General features: G+C 33.1%; 3 protein-coding genes across 3 annotated transcripts; 1 reads left to right on the top strand and 2 right to left on the bottom strand.

Annotated features, from left to right (window-relative positions):
• Positions 1–69: 69 nt before the first annotated feature.
• LOC148596892 (uncharacterized) lies at positions 70–555 on the top strand. Its single transcript, XM_088564336.1, has one exon. The coding sequence runs from the start codon at positions 70–72 to the stop codon at positions 553–555; it is 486 nt and encodes a 161-aa protein (XP_088420462.1).
• Positions 556–11,583: 11,028 nt separating this feature from the next.
• Positions 11,584–20,807, bottom strand: LOC148596891 (uncharacterized). The gene is made up of 3 exons (XM_088564400.1): positions 19,578–20,807; positions 18,761–18,997; positions 11,584–13,078 (listed from the first exon to the last, which is right to left on the bottom strand). Exons 2-3 carry the CDS (start codon positions 18,896–18,898, stop codon positions 11,606–11,608), a joined length of 1,611 nt encoding a protein of 536 aa, XP_088420526.1. The 5' UTR covers positions 18,899–18,997; positions 19,578–20,807; the 3' UTR covers positions 11,584–11,605.
• On the bottom strand, positions 18,909–23,221 carry LOC148596890 (uncharacterized). Its single transcript, XM_088564335.1, has 5 exons — positions 22,496–23,221; positions 21,952–22,285; positions 21,636–21,710; positions 20,873–20,968; positions 18,909–18,997 (listed from the first exon to the last, which is right to left on the bottom strand). The coding sequence occupies exons 1-5, from the start codon at positions 23,177–23,179 to the stop codon at positions 18,909–18,911; spliced, it is 1,278 nt and encodes a 425-aa protein (XP_088420461.1). The 5' UTR covers positions 23,180–23,221.
• Positions 23,222–24,792: the final 1,571 nt, after the last annotated feature.

The raw sequence follows: 24,792 nt of genomic DNA, 5'->3' as shown, positions 1-24,792 counted from the left end.
AAACTTGATCTACTCTCGGCAGACAACAACGCCCTGAAAGAAAAACTTACGGATCTTCAATGTAGGCAAATGAAATATAACCTGATTTTCACAGGACTACTTGAACAACCCGAAGAAGACTGTGAGGCTAAACTCCGACAATTCTTAGCACAGGAAATGAACATAACACAGCATGTTAAATTAGGGAATGTCCATCGCTTTGGCAAGAAGTCGGATACCTACAATAGCCCACCACGCCCTATTGTAGCAACATTCATATATTGGCGAGATCTTGAAGCGGTAAAAAAGGCAGGAAAGTTTTTGAAAGGGAAACATTTCGGCGTTAATGAACAATTTCCAACCGAGATAGAAGACCGTAGGAAAAAACTGTATCCAATCATGAAGGAGGAGAAAAAGAAAAAGTCTAAAGTCGTTTTAAAACGAGACAAACTATATGTTAACAACGAACTTGTTGTCCCAGCAGACTATCCTACCGGTAATCGTGTAGAGCCCCGCTACAATAGACAAGAAAGAAAACGAACACGAGTGAGTTCTACTCCCGATAGAGAAACATAGGAAGACGACCTTGAGAGACATATAAACCTGACCGATAAATCATCTGATCGTAACGGTTTTACAAATGACAATAGTTTGAATATCTTAACATTGAATGTTTGCGGATTAATAAGAAGAAGTCAGTACCCAGAATTTACTGAACTGATTGATAAATATGATATTTTGTGTCTTGTTGAAACTAAAACAGACGATAAAACTGTTATTGATTTAGAAAATTTTAATGTTATTATGAAAAATAGATTTATTTTCAGAAGGGTTTGTTTGTTTGTTGGGGTTTAACGTCCGAGCAGCAATATTTCAGCTATATTCAGACAATGAACATGAAATGAAAAAAAAGGATGGGTCACAAGGATAATAGGGTCGACAAATTTTGATTGCCACTGGAAAAAGGGGGGATGGGTAAGATCGGGCAATTTAGCCTCCTGTGGCGGAGCGCAAAGGTTCCTACTCCTATCGAATACCACAGCAGGGTTCTTTAACGTGCGAAGAACGTGGCATCTTTCCCAACACGGTGCACCACTATGGTTTGCGGTCAGGTTTTCCGCATTATAGCCTGACAACCCCAGCATGTAACACGCCAGGGGTACCCCATTCCACCACTTGGGGCACACATCCCAGTTGCTCTGTGGGCAGAGCGCCTAGCCCCCGGCTAGGGTTCTGAGCACTATTTAGTCGCCTTATACGACAAGCTTTGCGCTGCTGCGGGCCTATTCTTTTAACACCCGGACCTGCACGAAAAAGAAAATGACAAATCGTCAGGTGACGATAATATTGTAAATGAATATTTGAAATATTCATTCTCTATCATGCCTAATGTATAGGTTAGATTATTTAATATCATTTTTGATAGTGGCATTGTTCCCGATGAGTGGCTTCTTGGTAATATTATACCAATCTATAATAACAAAGGAGACCAATTCGATCCAAAGAATTTTAGGCCTATTACTATTATAAGCTGTTTTGGAAAATTGTTTACCTCTGTCTTAAACTATAGATTGAACAAATTTTCAGAAGAAGTGAACCTGATAAGTGAAAATCAGGGAGGGTTTCGACCAGGATACTCAACGATAGACAATTTATTTGTCCTGAATTCCCTTATTGATCTGATAAGACAATGTTTGTTGGAGTTTAACGTCCGAGCAGCAATATTTCAGCTATATTCAGACAATGAACATGAAATGGGTGATAAAATGAACATGAAATGAAAAAAAAAGGATGGGTCACAAGGATAATAGGGTCGACAAATTTTGATTGCCACTGGAAAAAGGGGGGTGGGTAAGGTCGGGCAATTTAGCCTCCTGTGACGGAGCGCAAAGGTTCCTACTCCTATCGAATACAACAGTAGGGTTCTTTAACGTGCGAGGAACGTGGCATCCTTCCCAACACGGTGCACCACTATGGTTTGCGGTCAGGTTTTCCGTATTATAGCCTGACAACCCCAGCATGTAACACCAGGGGTACCCCATTCCTCCACCTGGGGCACACATCCCAGTTGCTCTGTGGGCAGAGCGCCTAGCCCCCGGCTAGGTTTCTGAGCACTATTTAGTCGCCTTTTACTACAAGCTTAGCGCTGCTACAGGCCTTTTCTTTTGACACCCGGACCTGCACGGGGCTAAAGTAAACTTATAGTATATGTCGTAGAATTCAAAACTAGTGATAACACTTAAAATGTTTAGTCAATAACAGCTTAAACACAGGGTCAATAACTGCTAACAGAGAATTGATTTACCCCAGTAATACAATATAAACAGTTAATACCCTTGCCCCCTCATATGATAAAAATATACGACATAAAGTAAACTTATAGTATATGTCGTATATTTTTATCATATGAGGGGGCAAGGGTATTAACTGTTTATATTGTATTACTGGGGTAAATCAATTCTCTGTTAGCTGTTATTGACCCTGTGTTTAAGCTGTTATTGACTAAACATTTTAAGTGTTATCACTAGTTTTGAATTCTACATCTTATCTGTTATTGGTATTAAAAATGATTTAACTGTTGTGCTGTTATTGGGACATGTCTTGACCCCCTCTTTTATACGACATGTTCCTTTCAATAAAAGAAACTACACATTGATTAGCACAATGGAGTGCTAGGAGTAAGGTCTTGGACCTTATATGTAATATTTTTTTTGTAATAAAATGTTTGTTTGTTTGTTTGTTGGGGTTTAACGTCCGAGCAGCAATATTTCAGCTATATTCAGACAATGAACATGAAATGGATGATAAAATGAACATGAAATGATAAAAAGAAAGGATGGGTCAAAAGGACAACAGGGTCGACAAATTTTGATTGCCACTAGAAAATGGGGGGATGGGTAAGGTCGGGCAATTTAGCCTCCTGTGGCGGAGCACAAAGGTTCCTACTCCTATCGAATACCACAGCAGGGTTCTTTAACGTGCGAGGAACGTGGCATCTTTCCCAACACGGTGCACCACTATGGTTTGCGGTCAGGTTTTCCGTATTATAGCCTGACAACCCCAGCATGTAACATGCCAGGGGTACCCCATTCCACCACCTGGGGCACACATCCCAGTTGCTCTGTGGGCAGAGCACCTAACCCCCGGCTAGGTTTCTGAGCACTATTTAGTCGCCTTTTACGACAAGCTTAGCGCTGCTGCAGGCCTATTCTTTTGACACCCGGACCTGCACGGGGCTGTAATAAAATGTATTTCATTTTAAATAAAATAAAGTTTTTTAGACACAATAGAAAAACAAATATGATGCAGTTTCAATTCATTCATTCATTTCAGACTTGAAAGCTATGACAGAAATGAAGACTTCAGAAACCCCCCTCTTCAAAATGTACCGACACCACTTTCTGTTGATTGGCCACTTACCGGATACCAACAATTACAGACAAATCACAAAGTTCTTTTGCCAAAGTTAACCTCTGAACAAATCAGACAGTACTTTATTTATAGAATAGCAAGTTAACCTCTCAACAAATCAGACAGTACTTTATTTATAGAATAGCAGGTGTCCATATCAGATTTATATCCACCACTATTTGACGGTGGCTTTATCAACTTATTGTGCATATTAAAAGACATCGGCTCTAGAACTTGCATTGTTGTTTTATTGATGTACTTCAAATGGCTAAAAATCACTCTGTAAAATGCCTTTTGTCCTACATATTTATTTTTAACCTTATTGCATATATCTGCAAATTATAGTGCAACTTTGTGTCAAGAAGATTCTTGATTTTATATTTTCATTCCACTGATCTCAGGCGACATCAAGATGTAGACAGGAATACAAGCCCTGTCGTTGATAAAACAGATTTTTCCCAAATTTCTTTTGTCACATGTACATCCACTCCATATACTTTGTCCCCCATTAATAAACATGAACATATTTTTAGGGCTGCTTATTGACTCATGATACATGTCTTTATTCCAACAGTTTCTCATTTAAAATTATGTTGATATTTCATAACAAGAAATTGATATCTATGTTGATATTTCATATCTCTTTTTAGGTGATAATCTTTGTTTGTTTGTTTGTTGGAGTTGAACGTCCGAGCAGCAATATTTCAGCTATATTCAGACAATGAACATGAAATGGATGATAAAATGAACATGAAATGAAAAAAAAGGATGGGTCACAAGGATAATAGGGTCGACAAATTTTGATTGCCACTAAAGGGGGGATGGGTAAGGTCGGGCAATTTAGCCGCCTGTGGCGGAGCGCAAAGGTTCCTACTCCTATCGAATACCACAGCAGGATTCTTCAACGTGCGAGGAACGTGGCATCTTTCCCAACACGGTGCACCACTATGGTTTGCGGTCAGGTTTTCCGTATTATAGCATGACAACCCCAGCATGTAACATGCCAGGGGTACCCCATTCCACCACCTGGGGCACACATCCCAGTTGCTCTGTGGGCAGAGAGCCTAGCCCCCGGCTAGGTTTCTGAGCACTATTTAGTCGCCTTTTACGACAAGCTTAGCGCTGCTGCAGGCCTATTCTTTTAACACCCGGACCTGCACGGGGCTAAATACATTTGAAGAAAACATTTAAAATCAGAACAAACATAATATACATGTCATCATGTACGTGTATATTAATTAAATGGTAGTTGAACAGTAAATATTGTTTGGATCATTAGAAAAGAAGGGATGTGAAGTCATTGCACTATATATTTTTGCTCATGTTGGTCAAACTTGATATATATATTTATGTATTGTGAAATATTGTTCCTTTTATTGCAATGTCTGGTTATGTATAATGCCCCCCCCCCCATCACCGTGTGCCCATTTCTATGGACAATAAAGAATCTCTATGAAATTTAATAAACCAAATAAAATTAGAAGGTACAGGGCTTTAGGTGTAAGAAAACTAATTATTGCGCAATCCCAGTCCCATACCTAAAAAATGTCCTATTTGAACAAAATAGTACCATATAAAAATATATATTTAAAAAATTAATGAAGTCAAGACACTGAACTGGATATCAATTTAGGTAAATATATATGGAACATTTTAAGGCCTAATATTTCTCATGACATTGGGATCACTGCCTCTCCTTCCCGCACCCATGTGCACTTTAAAAGGCTTATAGTAGTGAGTACATGTGTGAGTAGTATATTTGGCACTCATGACTCTACCCATTCTTTATATAATTTAGCAGTCCCTAAAATGCAAGGATTCACACTACATTTTGTATACTACAAGGAGTTGGGATAATAAAACACTGTGATATTTATGGAATTTGTTCACATTACCAAAATATTTCAACTTCCTGGGACACAATGTTCATGACCCCTCTATTATATAATGTTGTTTTCCCCAAGTTTGATAACCATACGGACAGTTCAGATAACATGTTTCTCAAGAAAATACCTTCAATATACAGTTTCAAATACAAACTAGTATATCGGCAACATATCTAACCTAATAACGAAGGTAAGTAATCCGACGAGTCGAAATGTTGTTTACAAACAACGTCAAACTGAGACGGGTTCCAAAGGCCCTTTGTCTTGGGATCTGTCCGTTTAATTGCTATCCTCCACTTCAAAACTATGTCAGGTCGTTTAAAGGGGAATCTGTGGCCACCAGAATTAGTGAGGCGGGCACACAGCAATACTGGGGCATTTTATTCACTGGAATAATTGTGTTTACCGCATCTCCACTGACCACAGCTTTCTAAAGAGTACCGAGGCGTTCCGAAGCAAATAACTGAAAGTACCGAAGCGCCACCTACCGAGGTAAAAATACATGGGCGAAATCCATTGAGTACGTATACACATCATTTCAATCGTTCATCAGCATATCATGTACAATGCTACTTGTGAGGATTGCGGTGTAATAAAGTGGTTAACTTCTCTGTAGTCCTTTTAATAGGAGCGAGCAAATAATTGGGAGGCAGAACACTACGAAATGCCAATTGACCATTTGATTTTTAGGGGGCGGATTTTTTCACTCAAGCCGAGATTTGCCGATCAGATTATTTCCCATACATTTACGTATAAGGCAAGATAAATTCATATATATGTTTATATATTTGCCCCGTGCAGGTCCGGGTGTCAAAAGAATAGGCCTGCAGCAGCGCTAAGCTGGTCGTAAAGGATGACTACATAGTGCTCAGAAACCTAGCCGGTGGCTAGGCGCTCTGCCCACAGAGCAACTGGGATGTGTACCCCTGGCGTGGTACAATAGATAATTTTAGCTGAAGTCCCGTTTCTGTTAGTAATACCCAGGTAGCTTGTTCCTTGTTCACAAAGTTCAAGATTAAAAGAAAATTAAGTACTTTAGATTTCGCAACTAAGAAGTACTGTTGATTTGTTACTCTATGTGATGTACGATCTCATGTAATTCAATATATTTACATTGGTAGCATGATCGATTCTACACATTCTAAAGCGTTAAGAACCGTACAGGTATTTCTGATGTTTGGTTAATTTTCACAAAGTTCAGGATTTCAAGTAAAGTAAAAACATTTAAATACCAGTTGCATAGTGCAATCCTTCTATTTAAAATGATTATTATGTGACACAATTATTTGGTCAATTGAGTTACGATTTCTATAAAGCTTTGGGCGCATTTATTGCTAGTCAGACCAAGGCGAACCGGTTCTGGTTTGGTTTTTTGGTTTAACAAACCAGTTTACTTCAAAACTCATACTTAAGAAAATCAAGTGCTGGGTGCAGCAATTTATTCAATTACAAATTAAACAACACAATTACATATATGAAATAAGCAATGCATGTTAAGTATATAATAAAGCAAAAAGCCTAATACATGTAAGCTAACTGCTACAAGTACCATATAAAAACTACCCCTTATGTAAGCACTTTTGTTATACATTTAAGCCTAGTTATGCAAAATTTTAAGCAATAGCAAAAATACGAGCAAAAATTTAGCTAAAAAAAAAAAAACTGAGCCAGCTACCAGCCAATAATACTATTGGTGTGGGAGGGAGGGTTTGCAAAAATAAGCCAAAGCAAAGTATCTTCTGCAAAAAGGCCTGGATGTGGCCATGCTAATAATAAAATACAATACAAATTCGGACGGGCATGACTCGATTTCCGTAAAAATGAATTTAACAAAATTCTACTTTACTACAAAACTCATACTTAAGAAAATCAAGTGCTGGGTGCAACAATTTATTCAATTACAAATTAAACAACACAATTACATATATGAAATAAGCAATGCATGTTAAGTATATAATAAAGCAAAAAGCCTAATACATATAAGCTAACTGCTACAAGTACCATATAAAAACTACCCAAGAACCCAAAGGGGAATAGAAAGAAAAGAAAATAATAATAATAATAATAATGAATTGAACATTTATATATCAAAATCCATAATAATTCAAAGGGCAGTTTTAGGCAAGGCCTCCCCAAACTTTTTCATTGCTTTTGTTTTGTCGGACAGGCCTTTGTCAATGTATTGTTGTGCTGATTGTAGGGGGGTTTTTCTTTTCTGTATTGTAAGTTACTAAAATAGACAGAAGTTCTGTAAAATGATGTTTTATTTTCAGGTTCCAAAGATCAAGTCTACATTATATATTCAATAAACAATTACAATCAATTATGAATAAATCATGCATCAGTAAATCAATAAACAATTATCAACCTTTACAGTCTCACATACAACTTATTTCAAAGGGGAATAACTCATCAGGGGAATTAACTCTGTAACTTTCAATAGTTATATTTCATTAAAAAGGGGTGGACCTAACTCAAGAGCTTAACTCGCATATTTTCATTAATTGCATAACTAAATATATTTCTTTCAACATGCCAGATAATTCACAATACTAAATCAATGTAGTTTCTTAATAATTGCCTTTTTCCTAAATTAAAGTTATCTCATTAATCAAAAGAGGTACATGTACTTAAAACTCTAAATTGAAAAAGGGACTTTATATTTCTAATAATTAAAATGTTGTATGTAAGGCTTGCTAATAAGATAAAAGTAATGATATGTATTTTTACTATCTGGATCAATCTAAATTCTAAGCATTCAAAATATTAACATATTAAATAACAATATAGCTACATTATATAATGGATACCTTAGTCTCCAGGCTTCAAACATTTCTGCAATTTCTGTAAGTTAAACTTATTCAAGTATTCATTAAAATTAGGGTTTTGAAGATTGTGCTTGTTCAGAATATTTAGCAATATAAATTTACACTCAAAATTATCTCCCATGAACTAAGTAATTATAAAACTTATTCCGGAGTAAATATGATAAGTTCCGTAATTCAGTAATGTTCTCTTTTTAAACATTTAACCTTTTAACAACTTTTAAAACTAATATCTTAAAAACTTATAATAACTCACATTTAACATAAAACTTATTTACAGATAACTTTAACATTATAAGACCTATTCAAGAATCCATTTTGTATTTAAAATATTATATACAATTTGTCCTTAAAGTACAACAGATATTAATAAATCTTGACTCAAATTAATTATAAATTTAGTATTAACTTATTTAATTCAAAATCATATGTTAAATTAAATATTACTTTAACTTACCTAAAATAGACAGAAGTTCTGTAAAATGATGTTTTATTTTCAGGTTCCAAAGATCAAGTGACGCTAAAACATAATTTTGGATATTCGAAATTTTAGTCACATGACCTTTGGATTTAAGAACTTCTTCTATTTTCTCCAATGAAATGCCAAATAGTAATTAAAACGACTTCCCATAATTAATTTCATTGGTCATCAATTACCTGCTGACCATTTAAGCTTTTGTCAATCATTTTGACTTAATTCTTAGCGTCCCTAGTAAACGGATTATCGAACTTTTACCTATAAACAAAGAAGATAAATAATTCCCTTTGTTCCTTTAAATTAAAATACTTCCCAAATACAATTGAAATTTTTTTACTTGGATTTATCTATTTACTTTATAAAAGTCTTTATTAGCTAAAAGTATTTGACATCTAGTACCTACAAAAGAGACTTAATTAACATGCTCTTTGATATAAAACTTTACGTAATACTATGTACAAAATATCTGTGAAAGTATATAATTAACTTTAAATTCTATTTACAAGTTTCCAACTTCAGTTAATATTTAAAATTATATTCTTCAACATAAATCCGTTTTATAGGGTTACATTAATTTTATTCAATTCTTCTAGTATGAATTTTCTTTATAAATTAAGCATTATAATTTCACTTTCTTATAAAATCTATAATATTTCCTTTTATTCAAATTAAGCATTCTTTCTCTTTCTTTTAATGGAAATATAAAATTTCCATATTTTGTCTATTTTTCCTTCACTATATTACCCTATGGAACTGAAGACTTTGTTCCTACAAAGTTATATATATACATATATGTGTTAGAAAAAATATATAATGTTTTATAAATGAATTATATACAATGTTTGTTCTATAGATGCTTCCACTATAATTTTGATTATTCGATTACAAGTCTTTCATTGATCTTCATAATTCTTTTTAAATATTTTCGCCATTTTTCTGCTAAGGCTGCAGATGGATGGACACCATCAACCAATTTTGAGTAGCTATAATAATGTCTTTCTCCCATAATTTTATGTACATAAGTATGAAGAAATGGTGTAACTAGATTATTATCTTCATTTGAAGCTGTAATGAATTTGTTCAGTTGGTGAAGAACTGAATTAAGTTGCTTTTGCATGTCAACATATTGAGTTAAATATAATAATTTTGAAGTTTTGTGACATTTAAGTCTATGTATATTCCAGTCATGAAAACTCATGGTTGTTATGGTTACGAAAACTACCTTACAATTGATGGATTCTAATTTTGTTCTTGTTTGACTTAAAATATTTTGCATAGATAATAATTTATCATTGTCATCTAAATTGTAAAAACTTTCTTCATATGCTGGGGCCTTAGATTTCGTGCAGATATCTGGTATTCCTGCCATTATGTACACTATTTTGGGTTGTTGAACTGCCTGAAGTCTTTGGTAAGCAAAATTTGCCAATTCTTCTAATTTAGCTCCTGGCTTAACAAAAATTTCTTTGCATCTTATGTGTTCTTTAAAACATTTTCCCCGGCTTGAAGAGAAGAAATATGTGTGGTTGAACATCTATAGAAACAAAACAAAAATAATAATAATAAAAATATACATACATATTTGGATTAATAAATGATCATAATTGTATTTGTTAATTAAGCATGCAAAGAGCAAACAAAAATAATACTATAGATATACCTAATACAAGATTTGTTAAGAATTCAACTAGTTACCTTGGGATGAATTTAGAATATAGTATCATTTTTGTTTGGTTAGAGTCAATCATTCATGCAATTTGTATTTCATTTTTATTAAATAAACACTAACTAATCCTTTTGAATATGGTATGGTGACGATCACCTTTTCACTTTTTGTTATCACATCACAAATTCACTTTTTGATATATAATATAATCACAATGCTGATAATCTGTGTAACACATAATCCATGATATTTTTTTTTTGAACGAAATAGCACACGGTGTCCTCCATTATGTACGAATATAGATATTGTTGTCGTCCAAAATATTGATGATTCCTTCCATGTCCTTTTTGAATATATACGGCACAAGTCATGTTTTGATGTCCTATCACTATACAACTTAACAATACTGAGAGAAGAAAAAAATAAGGTAGAAAATTTGTCAGGCAAAAAAGACCTTATTCATGATTTAAGACTTTAAATAGGTTTTGATGAACTAGAAGAATATACACACAGTATGGTTGTTTCAAAATTTGTTTTAGCTGTAAACTTTGAAAGAGTGGTAATCTGATTATTTTAGGAACAGTTAATGATTTCTCATTTATTTTGTTTTTGATCAAAAATTCATCCCATGTAATTAATAAAGTTGGTTGAAAAGTACCAACAACCTCTAGTGACTCTACAGAAGGGGGCATATTAATTTCCCAATAAGCAGGACATAGTGGCATCTTAATAAGGGGAACTTGAAGACAAGCAGTACCAGTTGTAATCTCCATCATTAAATACGTAAAATGTGATTTTGATTTTCTTCTTTTAAATAATATAAGTCCAATAAATACAATCAAAATACCAATTATTATTAATAAAACATAATTCATATTAAATTCCTGATCAAACATGTGAGATATTACAGAGTTAGAAGTTGTGGTTTCTGGTTTAAAAATAAAAGATGGTATAGAAGCAGAATGAGCATTAATTGTTCTTTCGAAAATCAAAATTGTTGTTGTTAATGTTCTAATTTTGAAAAATGACCAAATACAATAAATAAATGTAATGCTGGCTAAAGAAGTTCCAATTAAACCAAGTGTACCATTAAGATTTGGCCAATTACTTTCTATATCTATCTGACCATCTAATAAAGGCTCTGCCAAATCTTGAAAAATAATTCCTTCCTTTTTAGCAACTTTAGCCATTTTCTTTAGACTAAGATGATCTTGTTGATCTTTTACCAAAAATGAAGAATAGGAATGATTATAAATTTTAAAGTCTGGAACATTAATACTCATCTTTTCTACAAAAGTAGAACTACCATTTATTTGTATCAATTGTTTTGCAGTGAAAAATTGTTGTAACAATGCTAGATTTATGGGATGGACAACTGTAATATTATTTTGCATGAAGTAATTGAGGGGGGATAACTTAATAATTTTGTGGCAATTGAACATTGACAAGGAATATTCATTATGCAAAAATCACAACCTTCATGAAAAATTTGTTTTCCTGAACAATCTATTGAAATTTGTGGGATTTTATATACAACTATTGCAGAAGATTTCAAATACATAATTTTCGGCATTATTTTGTTGTGTAAAAATCTAAAATCACACAATGACTGTACTTTATCTTTATCATTATTAAAAATAGATACTATACATGAATCTCCACTTCCAGAAAATGATTGTAATAATGGACAGTATATATTGTTATTGTAATTCTTGCATTTCATAATTTGTTGACTTGAAAGGGGTAAATATGTCTTCTTATCATTGGACAAAGCTAAGTATTCAGGGGCATCCATTAATTGGGTAGCATGCAAGGATGTGTTTAGTGGGACTGGAAGAGCAGTGACTGAAAATAATTCAAATTTTGCCATTTTATATGCTATTGGGATTTTTATCATAATAAAAATATCTGATCCTTTTTTTGAGTATACAAAATCTTGGGATGAATAATAATAGTTTACATTTTTTTGAACAATATAAAATCCTGGATATTTTTGATGCAATTGCATTTCAATTTGTTTTAAAGATTTTCTTAAAGTTGCTGGTTTAATCAACAAGGGAGATAATTTTCCTTCAACTAAACTGAAAATTCCTAGTTTCAAATCATTTAATTTTTGTTTAACTTCTGTATTTAGAGTAATTGTATTTAAAATTGTGTTAGATATAGTAAAAAATAATTTCTCAAGTGCCTTTGTGTTATTTCTTATAACAGTTTGCAACAAATCTATTTCATCATGAGTGTCTTTCATTTCATTAACAATGTTTGGAATTCTTTTATTTATTATTGACATAAATGATGACTGGTGATCTGAATGAATAGCCATTTCTTTGGTTAATTTTACAGTTCTTGTTGTTAGGGCATTGATATGCTGAGCTAGGAGTTTTACATCAGAAACAGTAGCTGTACCAAATATTGATTTCGATAATTCTCCAATAAATCCTAAGATTGCCTTCTTTTTCCTATTATTGTTTTTGCTTTTAGTTGGAATTATGTTCTTCAAAGTGGTTATTGTTTGGTTAAGTTCTCTTGTTGTTTGCAGTTGGAGTATATTCAATTCATTTGCTAGCTTATTAAAATTTTTGCAAAAGTCTTTTCCTTTACAGGGACTTATCAATTTCATCCCTTTTTTAACGGGTAATCTTATTTGAAATGTATGCATCCAGACATCATTGCTAAAATGCACATTAGCTTGTTTTTCAAATAGGATTCCATAGTTCAACCGTAATATTGAATTTGCCTTAGATTGAGGTATGTTCAAAAGAAATGCCAGCATGAAAATAACTTTCAATGTTGTAACAAATGGTCTAAAGCTTGGTAGCACCTGTCTGGTCACCTACAACATATAATTTAAAGTTTGTTAAAGCCAAGTTAGAATGAATTGATCAGCTTCATTTAGCACTAATTTAAGGAACTTAAATTCTTATGGTTTTAACTAGTTCAAATTACTTTGTTATATATATGTGAGCATTTAAGTTGTTATTGAAGTTATAACACACATTAGATTAAGGCATTTTACATTCAAATAAAATAAGGTTGATTTATCAAATCATTAAGATGTTTGTCTTTTTTTTTTTTTTTTTATTATTTAATTGCTCCATTCTTTAAATTGGTTTCTTATTATACTTGATATTTATGTGCGCACATAATTCTTATCAATTTCAAATCTTATGTTTTTATTCACTATATTGAGATGGTATTATTTTTTTTTTTTTTTTACCTACTAGCTAGTAAATTGCAATTAATTTCTCGAATTACTTCATATTTCCATGTATTTGCTTTTATCCTTTATAATTCTACAGCATATTCTATTTATGCCATATATAGCTTATTTTCATTTGCTTTTTTTTTTTATACATCCTATTTTTATTTATTCCGTATTTGCTTTTGTAAAACAACTGCTTTGTTTCTTTTTTCTTAATTTGCCACTTTTAGTGTATTTTGTATAAAATTCTACTAGTAAGCCTTCACCTATATCTTCTTCTGCGACCCATGTGGTCTTTTTATAACCAACCCACTTAACTCTATAATAATTTTTACCATTTCTTTTCTTTTTGGCAACCAATTTTTCTGCTAAAAATTCACTATCATTATCAGTTTCACTTTGTGTTTGATCATTGTCATCAATATCATTTTGGTTATCTTGCCCTAAATTTGGATCATCTACATTATTTGACAATTGAGTTTCATCATCATTTTTTTCTATGTCTATGCTATCATCATTTTGAGAACTGTTATCATTTAAATCATCATTATTTTGTCTAACTGGTTCCCTAACATTTCTTGGGTCTTCATATGGTTTTATCCTATTTGCATGGATTCTGGACTTAACAATTTTATGATCTGACATTCTTCTTAGCTTATAAGTATTATTTTGACCTACATTTGTAATGTAATATGGACCTATCCATTTTGGATGTAATTTTGGTGAAAGTCCTTTTGGAACTTTCATACATTGAAGTAGGACCCTATCACCTACTCTAAAATTTGGTTCCTTTGACCGTTTGTCATAGTACTGTTTGGATTTTTCTTGAGATTTATGTAAGTTTTGCTTACAAACTTTTTTAACTATTTTCAAGTGATCTATCAATTGATGCAAATGTTCCTTAGCAGATTTAGACATGTTGTCTTTTGGAAGTACAGAAATATCAAAAGGAATATTCATCTCTTTTCCAAAAACCATATGATAAGGGGAGAACCCTGTAGATTCAGTATTTGGTGACATTCTTATAGCCATCATAACACTAGGGATTAAGTCTGCCCAATTCATTTGATTTTGATCACAGTAAGTTCTTAAAATTTGACCTATAGTACTGTTCATACGTTCACATGTTGAGTTTGACTGGGGATGGTATGAACTAGTATGGTGTCGGGTAACTTGAAAAAGCTCGCACAAGGCTTGAATAAGTTTTGAGCAAAAATTTTGACCTCTATCACTTGTCAGGCTAGATGGGCAACCAAATCTGGTAAACACTTGATTGTAAAGAATATGGGCTATTTCTGTAGCTTCTTGAGTTTTAAGGGGGAATGCCTCTGACCATTTTGAAAAACTATCAACTATCAATAAAATATGTTTATAGTTTTCTTTTGTAGTGGGAAGTGTAGTCAAAATATCCATATGCCAACGATCAAAAGTATCAGTTACAGGCAACGGCATTAGAGGAGCTGGTTGTTTATGTGCTGGTCTCTTTGCTCTTTGACATTTATCACAAGATATTACATAAGAGTAAACTTGTTGATACATTCCTGGCCAATAATATTTCAAATGTAAAGCAGCATAAGTTTTCTTAATACCTGCATGGCCACCTCCAGCTTTACAGTCATGATAGGATAATAAAGCATCCTCCCTTAATATTTTAGGCAAAACCAGTTGTTCTATCATTGCTTCTATTCTAGGTACACCTTTAGTTCTAGGCCACCATTGATGAATTAATTCACCATCTTGGCCAAGTCTATAGTTATCTTTATCAAAATAAACAGTTTTAGCTTTCTTTTCATCTTTTGGTAAAGTGCCATTTTCTAAAAATGTAATGATGTCAGTTAATTCTGGGCATTCTCTTTGTAATTTTGCAACATCTGATAAATTATCAAGTTTATTTTCAACAATTGAAGCAACTATTGGATCATCATGTACATATTCAAATCTCATTTCAATGTATCCCTCACTAATTTTTTTATTTTCATTTTGAGAACATTTTTGTGACATTGAATTAATAATCGGATAAGGATTTTCTCCTAAGTCATTATTATCTTGCTCATTCACGTCCTTCGGTTCAGGGGATTGGGGTGGGTATGGAATTCTAGAAATTGCATCAGCATTCTGATTATTTTTCCCTTCTTTATAAATAATTTCAAAATCAAAGTCCTGTAATTGTAAAGCCCAACGACCTAGTTTAGAATTTGTATCTTTTGATTTGTGAAGCCATATTAATGCCTTGTGGTCTGTAAAAACTGTAAATTTATTGTTTAATAAATAAACTTTATGTTGTTTGATCCCTTCTAAAACTGCCAAACATTCTTTTTCACTAATAGTCCAATTTTTTTCTTCATTTTTCAAAGCTCTCCCACCATATGAAATAACACGTTCACGTTTATTTTCATCAACTTGTCCTAAAATATATCCAATAGCAGACCCTGAGGCATCACATGTCAAGGTAAATGATTTTGATAGATCAGGGAAGGCCAAAATTGGAGCTGTAGTAAGAGCATTTTGAAGTGTTTCAAATGATTTTTGGCAATCAGCAGTCCATAAAAAGGGCTTATCTTTTTGTAATAGAGCATTCATTGGAACTGCAATTTTAGAGTAATTTTTCACAAATTTCCTATAATAATTACACAATCCTAGGAATTGTCTAACATGTTGTTGAGTTTTAGGGATTGGATGTTCTTTAACTAATTTAATTTTGGCTTCATCAACTTGAATTCCATTTTTGGACAAAATATGACCAAGATATTTGACTTTTGAAACACCAAAATGGCATTTTGAAGGTTTCAATGTTAGATTTGCTTTCCTTAATCTGTCAAAAACTTGATTTAAGTGTGTCAAATGTTCTTCAAAGTTTTCAGAAAAAATCAAAATATCATCTACATACACTAAAACATTTTTCCAATTTAAGCCTTGTAAAATTTGAGACATTACCATTTGAAAGGTAAAACTACTATTTTCCAACCCATTGGGCATTCTATTCCATTCATATACCCCATTATGAGTTACAAAGGCAGATTTATGTCTTGAATTTGGGTGTAATTCTATTTGCCAATACCCCTGGGCCATATCAAAACTAGACCAGATTTTGGGTTTAACAGCACCTATAGTATCAAAAACATCATTTAGATTCGGCAATGGATAAAACATGGCTTTAGAAATTGCATTGACCTTTCTAAAATCTATTGTGAACCTAAAAGAGTTATCTTTCTTCTTGACAAGTACTACTGAACTATTATAAGGGGATGTAGAAGGTTTAATTATATTATTTTCTAATAATTTATCTACTTGTTTTTGAATTTCTTCTTTCATAACTGGAGTAGTCCTATAAGGAGGTGTTCTTACTGGTATCTCGTGTGTTGTTTGTATCTCATGTTGATATATATTTGTTTGGCCTAATTCTGACAAATCAGTAGCAAAGACATTTCTATTATTGTCTAAAAATTTCTTCAATTTTTGCTTTTCAACGTCTGTCAACTCTGCAGATGACAGATCAAAATCAAGTTTACTTTTTTTCTTTGATTTTTCTCTTTGTTTAGTTTCTAAATTAGAAACACTATTTGTATTTATATTTTGCGTTTCAACATCTGAAAGATTTTGTAAAGTCTTTATATCAACATGCGATACCATAGCAACAACTTGGTTTCTGGGGATAGTGACAGGATCTCTATTAGGATTAATAATTTGCATTTTCACATAGGCTGAATTTGACCTATTAGCTTGAACTAAACAACAGGCACCCATAAGTTGATTGTTTTCCAAATATGAAACTGGCTCTAATATAACAGGCTTGTTTAAATATTTTCTTGGAATAATAACAGGCAATTCACACATATTTGAACCTGGTATTGTTATTGTTTTTGCCATTCTGGCATTGCCAACTTGTGTATTGATTAAAGCGACTTGGACAGTTCCTTCATGCAAATACAGAGTACGAGTGGGATAATGAATATTTGCTTTGTTTGCTAATAAAAAATCATCTCCTAAGATTAAGGGATGTTGCAGGTCTTCAATGACTAAAAATGAATAATCTATGATTAATCCCTTAAAATTTAAAGGAAGCATGACCTTGCCCTTAACTTTATGTTTTTCACCACCAACTCCATAAATGTTAGGAATATCTGCTCTATCTAATCTTAGTTTGTTTTCAAACTTTTGAACTAAATCATAAGAAACACAAGATACTGCAGCACCTGTATCTACAAGTCCATTAGTTTCAACATCTAAAATTTGTATATTAATCCTATTTCTATCCATTGGTGTTATCAGATTGATATGTTTCCTGCCACTATGCCCACTTCTAGACGAGCGCCTAAAAATGGGCGCGCGTCCCTAATACCTTATCCTTTCACCATACTTGTTATATATACTTCTACACATCTTAGCAAAATGACCTATTTTCTTACATTGATCACATTGTTTATCCCTAGCAAAACAATTGTCTGGATTGCCTGAACATTTGTACATACCACACATTGTACAGGAAGCTTTATTTTGACCTGAATATTGGGTTTGTTGACCAGAATTAGATTGAAATGGCTTCCTGTCAAAATTTCTACTTTGTTGACCCCAATTTCTACTTTGCTGACCACGACTTCTATTTTGTTGACCCCAATTTCTACTTTGTCTTGGGACCCAATTTTGATTATTCATACTACTGCCCTGATTGTCCCAATTTTGATAACTATTGCCAAAGTTGTTGTTGGGTTGTTGCCGCTTATTTTCCCCTAGTACATCTAAATTTGCTACCTTCTTAGTCAGAACATTTATAGTGTCTTGTAAAAATTGAAAGTTTTCATTTGATATAGCACTGACTTGTGTTTTCTCGTTTTCTTTTTCTTGGTGACATTTTTCAGCAATTATTGCTGCTGTCCTTAACTCATCAATTGTTTTAGGGTCTCTTTGAACTATAATGGATTTTAACGAGGCTTGAAATCCTTTCTTTGCAATTCTTATTAATAAGTGTTCTGGAATGTTTTGATTGTTTGCTTTTATTTGCAATCTATCTAGAAATTCTACGGCCTTTTCTGTTGGTAGCTGTGCAAGAAGAATATCGTCATCTTCATATGTATTCTTAAACCTATCCTTCAATGCTGTTGTAAGTTGATCAAAGTTAGATTGAATTGGTTCAGCCAATCCTTCAAACCATGTCTTAGCGGCTCCTTCAAGATAGAAGGGTAAAGCATAACAAGCTTGCTCATCGGATATTTTTTGAAGATTTTTCCATCTTATAAACTGTCTCACCCAATTGTCTGATTTTATGTTGCCACTAAATTTGTTTGGCTGTACTGGTATTGATTGAACAATATTTACCTCATCATTACCAGGCATGTTGATTCTAACGGGTATTTGGTTCTGTTCTCCTCCAAGATCGACTACTAGTAATTCTTCTGCTGTTTCCTCTGGAATTAATCCTGCTGATCTGAGTAAATAGTTTGATGGCTTACTCATGTGTATTTATCTATGAGGTACTGGATCGTTCCCTTTTGTCTCCACCATAAACTGTTGTGCTGATTGTAGGGGTTTTTTTCTTTTCTGTATTGTAAGTTACTAAAATAGACAGAAGTTCTGTAAAATGATGTTTTATTTTCAGGTTCCAAAGATCAAGTCTACATTATATATTCAATAAACAATTACAATCAATTATGAATAAATCATGCATCAGTAAATCAATAAACAATTATCAACCTTTACAGTCTCACATACAACTTATTTCAAAGGGGAATAACTCATCAGGGGAATTAACTCTGTAACTTTCAATAGTTATATTTCATTAAAAAGGGGTGGACCTAACTCAAGAGCTTAACTCGCATATTTTCATTAATTGCATAACTAAATATATTTCTTTCAACATGCCAGATAATTCACAATACTAAATCAATGTAGTTTCTTAATAATTGCCTTTTTCCTAAATTAAAGTTATCTCATTAATCAAAAGAGGTACATGTACTTAAAACTCTAAATTGAAAAAGGGACTTTATATTTCTAATAATTAAAATGTTGTATGTAAGGCTTGCTAATAAGATAAAAGTAATGATATGTATTTTTACTATCTGGATCAATCTAAATTCTAAGCATTCAAAATATTAACATATTAAATAACAATATAGCTACATTATATAATGGATACCTTAGTCTCCAGGCTTCAAACATTTCTGCAATTTCTGTAAGTTAAACTTATTCAAGTATTCATTAAAATTAGGGTTTTGAAGATTGTGCTTGTTCAGAATATTTAGCAATATAAATTTACACTCAAAATTATCTCCCATGAACTAAGTAATTATAAAACTTATTCCGGAGTAAATATGATAAGTTCCGTAATTCAGTAATGTTCTCTTTTTAAACATTTAACCTTTTAACAACTTTTAAAACTAATATCTTAAAAACTTATAATAACTCACATTTAACATAAAACTTATTTACAGATAACTTTAACATTATAAGACCTATTCAAGAGTCCATTTTGTATTTAAAATATTATATACAATTTGTCCTTAAAGTACAACAGATATTAATAAATCTTGACTCAAATTAATTATAAATTTAGTATTAACTTATTTAATTCAAAATCATATGTTAAATTAAATATTACTTTAACTTACCTAAAATAGACAGAAGTTCTGTAAAATGATGTTTTATTTTCAGGTTCCAAAGATCAAGTGACGCTAAAACATAATTTTGGATATTCGAAATTTTAGTCACATGACCTTTGGATTTAAGAACTTCTTCTATTTTCTCCAATGAAATGCCAAATAGTAATTAAAACGACTTCCCATAATTAATTTCATTGGTCATCAATTACCTGCTGACCATTTAAGCTTTTGTCAATCATTTTGACTTAATTCTTAGCGTCCCTAGTAAACGGATTATCGAACTTTTACCTATAAACAAAGAAGATAAATAATTCCCTTTGTTCCTTTAAATTAAAATACTTCCCAAATACAATTGAAATTTTTTTACTTGGATTTATCTATTTACTTTATAAAAGTCTTTATTAGCTAAAAGTATTTGACATCTAGTACCTACAAAAGAGACTTAATTAACATGCTCTTTGATATAAAACTTTACGTAATACTATGTACAAAATATCTGTGAAAGTATATAATTAACTTTTAATTCTATTTACAAGTTTCCAACTTCAGTTAATATTTAAAATTATATTCTTCAACATAAATCCGTTTTATAGGGTTACATTAATTTTATTCAATTCTTCTAGTATGAATTTTCTTTATAAATTAAGCATTATAATTTCACTTTCTTATAAAATCTATAATATTTCCTTTTATTCAAATTAAGCATTCTTTCTCTTTCTTTTAATGGAAATATAAAATTTCCATATTTTGTCTATTTTTCCTTCACTATAGTATTGCAAGTAGGCATCACTTTTCCACATGCCTATATCTTGTATGGTTTCACCTGACAAACCTGCATGAAAAGCAAAGGTTGCCCCACCTCTTCGAAATGAATGTCCAGTTAACTTCTTATTACAGCCTGCACTTGCAAGAGTATCATTAATAAAGGCTATAAAACGCACATATGACAAAGGTTTAAAAACATTTTCACATAACAAAGAGGACTGACCGTTAGCCCCTAGTATTTCATGAAGGCTCAGTAGACGTAATAAGGCAGAGGCTGGACAGAGAGGATTATCTGTAATCTGCGGCATCACAATTTGAAGCTGTCTCTCACGAAATTGTATAGTTTTGGTATAAAAAAAATGTAATAACAAATCTGTTTTCATAGCTATCTATCTGCTCAATACGTAATATAGGAGTATGCTTATCCGTGAGCAAAAAATTGCCAGGTCTAAGTAAACCAAAAAATCCAATTAAACATGCTACCCATATGGATAAATCAAAAAGTCTATACAAATTAAAGGCCTTCTTTATCAGCAGAAGGATATCCGGAGTAACTGCTGTAGCTCCTATTTGTGCATCACCTAATTCTCTCCTGACTCCTTGCAATAGATGTTTTATGTGCCAATTATCAAGAGGATCATGAAAACCATTGGCTTTATGTAAATGTTTTACTATCACCAAATAATTCTCAATAGTACAAAACCGGAATTTCTTGTAATAGGCTAAATAGGCTATGTATAAGGAAACATCCTGGGTTGAGATAGGCACTGGCTGTTTAAACATAGTCTCACAAAAGGAAAGGTAGCACTTCAACTGAAATCTGTACAAACGCTTTGTGCTCTCTGCCCAGCCCCTGGCCCTGTACTCAGCCACAGCCCTTTCGAGGGTGTCTTCCACATAACCACCTGTGAATAAAATATTTATAAGACATATGATTAAGCAGATCATAAGCATAAAATAGTCCTATCTGATTCAATGATAACAATTCATAAACTTGACTTAGTCTGTCATTTTCATGTAATCTAGATACAGCATCGGCTAGTCTGTTGCGCTTGCCAGGTGTATGTACACAAAAAATTGAAAAGTTAAATACAGCTTGCATAAAAAACAAAAATCTAATGTACACCATCACTGTTGGATGTTTACTTGACATTTTATTTATTACACTCTTGGCAGTAACATTGTCCGTGTATACAATTACTTTCTTATTTTGCAATAATGAAGCCCATCTAAAAATTGCAACAACAATTATGATTGTCTCTTTCAAATTAATGTGCAGAGGAGCAACTTCAGGCATATCAACAGCCCAGTTAATGTATAAAAAGTCACCTAGAAAAACTGCTCCCCCTCCCTCAGAGCAAGCATCACACTGAAGTGGTGAAATAGCCTTATTGTCTAGAATACGAGTCTTTCCATTAAAAAAATGCATGAAATGAAGCCACCAGTCTAAGTCAGCAAAAAAATCAGAGTTTAGTAAAACCTTATCAGAGTGACCCTTAAGTGTATTCTGTAAGTCTATTATCCTACGTAAAAAGGGGCGGCCTCCTTGTATGACTTGCGACGCCCAGTTTAAACTTCCAATGAGTGATTCAAGCTGTCTTTTAGACGCACGACGTTTGGTTTGAAATGAACGTAATAATAAATTAAAATCTGATAGTTTTTCATTTGGCAGTGACAGCGTCATCTCTACCGTATCAATTAGCACACCTAAAAAAATCAGTTTCTGTGCTGGCCCTGATATCTTACTGTAGTTAATATGAAAACCAAGCAAACGCAGAATTTCAAGAAGCCTCTGAAGTGCATTTTTACAGTTGTTATACGAGTCACTGATAATCAAAAGATCATCAAGGTATGAAATCACCAGAATATTAAACTTAGCCTTCATGATTCTGCACACTGCACTTGAAAGACGTTGAAAAATACTTGGCGATTTTGAAGCACCAAACGGTAATTTTGTATCATAAAAGTATGTTTCATCTGCATCGCCATCAAATTTCCAATGAAGACCAGTGAGATTAAAATTTGATTCATGAATGCTTACACATCTATATGCATTTTTTAAATCCACTTTGCAAAGGTAATCATTAGGTTTTATTAATTTACATGCATAATTAAGATCCATATATGAGCATGATTTTTCCTGAACTAAGCTATTCACACAAAAATTATTTGGCATACTAGCATCATGAATCAAACGCACGGATCCATTAGTTTTGGGAACTGAACCAAGTGCACTAGTTATAAGAGGCGGAACTTTGGTCACCACATAGTTGCCATTTTCGATTTCAACATTAATTTGCTTCTCCACTAAACTTTTGTTTGACAATGCAGATCTGTAATTATCACATAAAACTGGGGAATTAAAATTAGGCATACGGTCCACGATAGAAAAACCATATTTGACACCACACAATAAAAAATCATAGTCTATATCATCACTAGGCAACAAATTGGACCATGAATTCACATTTAAACGGTATGTGTTGACACAAGAAATGCTTCGAGGAAAGATTAAGATGTGGGATTCTGTTGCGGTTTCTTCCCTTCGTTTTTTGCATTGTGCTCTACTGCTTTGTGATCGCGAGAATAACAGATTGCGCAATTATGAGCCATTCGACACTTTTGAAGGTCACATGATCCCGAATTAAACTTTCTGCAAATTTCCCTACCAGCTGGCAAAAAGGGGCCTCTTCTCCGCTGACTTAATTTCGACCCTGAATTTTCCATTACATTTTGAGAATGTGAAGTTTTGCTCATTGCACTAAGTGTACGCATAGTTAGATTGTTATTCCTTGGGACGAGATGGAAGTCTCTCAAATCTTTCTGGGGTTCCCCCCATTTAAATCCCTCTTTAGCTTGAAGGTCCCTATATTCCTTATCATACAAGAGTACACTATGCCAAATATGGTTAGCAGCAAGTCTAAATATGCTCTGTGTGTAATTAATGTACCCCTTGATTTCTAAGGAAGACAATTCACCAGTACGCACAAGTTCATTGAAAATATCAAGGCTCGCGAAGCCCCATTGTTCTAAAGTGACTTGACTAAGGGGTGTTTTCTTGCGGTCAATTTGGATACGAGCTCCGCCCCCGATATCTACTATATGGCCCTCTTCTTCAATAGAATCAAGAGATGTTAAAAATAAAAAGTCAGTAATTTGCTTGGCCTTTTTTATTTGTGTACCTGATCCTGGGTTGAGTTGACTAGTGTCTTTAGGTTGTGCAGCTTGAAGTTCCAAAGCCAAGGCTTTAGTGAGGTCTGATTGCTTCTTCTCCAACCTAACTTTTGCTAATTCAAGATTTAGCTGTTCGCACTGGGCCTCCAATTTTGAAATTTCTGATTTTATGTGTCTCTGTTCCGTAACTGAACTTTTAGTGGTTTTTGTCGCTGGGGCCGAGCGTGGGGCTTCTAAAAGTAGACGCTGGTCCATAATAGTAGCAAAAGACAAGTCGGGGTCCTGTGAAAGTGGGCTATTCTGTGCTGCCCCGGGGTTGGTTACCGAAGGCGAAGAATCTAATGCCGGTGTTTGATTTTGGTCTGAAATATGTTCATGACCCCCCTTAAGCGCTTGAAGAATTTCATGGTACTTGTTGCCGGCAGTAGTACGTGGGGTTCGTTGCATATTTTACACATAAATGTCACTAGTTTTGCAAAAATAAGCCAAAGCAAAGTATCTTCTGCAAAAAGGCCTGGATGTGGCCATGCTAATAATAAAATACAATACAAATTCGGACGGGCATGACTCGATTTCCGTAAAAATGAATTAAACAAAATTCTACTTTATGGTTTGAAAAAAAAAAGTTTGAAACCTAACCATGGTTTGTAACTTTTCGTTGAATGAATAGTTTCCCAAGTAAATATGGCAGACACTATATTGATGACAGACTTATAAGCGCAGAGCGAGGAGGAAAACCCTAATACGTGGACATAGCAGTATATTCAACAGAACTTCAACAGAATATCTCAGTTCACATTTTTATTGACTCTG

Source organism: Perna viridis, chromosome 15 (assembly GCF_037379345.1).
Source record: "Perna viridis isolate PV_CMFRI_1.1 ecotype Kerala chromosome 15, ASM3737934v1, whole genome shotgun sequence".
NCBI lineage: Eukaryota > Metazoa > Mollusca > Bivalvia > Mytilida > Mytilidae > Perna > Perna viridis.
The sequence above is the reverse complement of the archived record's forward strand: the minus strand, read 5'-3'. Positions and strand labels throughout refer to the sequence as shown.

Coding starts and splice junctions, on each gene's coding strand:
- LOC148596890 (XM_088564335.1), bottom strand. CDS start 23,179: ATGCCTAATTTTAATTCCCCAGTTTTATGTGATAATTACAGATCTGCA. Junction 22,286..22,495: donor TAGGTGTGCTAATTGATACG/GTAGAGATGACG, acceptor CACTCTGATAAG/GTTTTACTAAACTCTGATTT. Junction 20,969..21,635: donor CTGGGCAGAGAGCACAAAGC/GTTTGTACAGAT, acceptor TGCGTTTTATAG/CCTTTATTAATGATACTCTT.
- LOC148596892 (XM_088564336.1), top strand. CDS start 70: ATGAAATATAACCTGATTTTCACAGGACTACTTGAACAACCCGAAGAA.
- LOC148596891 (XM_088564400.1), bottom strand. CDS start 18,898: ATGAGTAAGCCATCAAACTATTTACTCAGATCAGCAGGATTAATTCCA. Junction 13,079..18,760: donor ACATGCCTGGTAATGATGAG/GTAAATATTGTT, acceptor TATATGTTGTAG/GTGACCAGACAGGTGCTACC.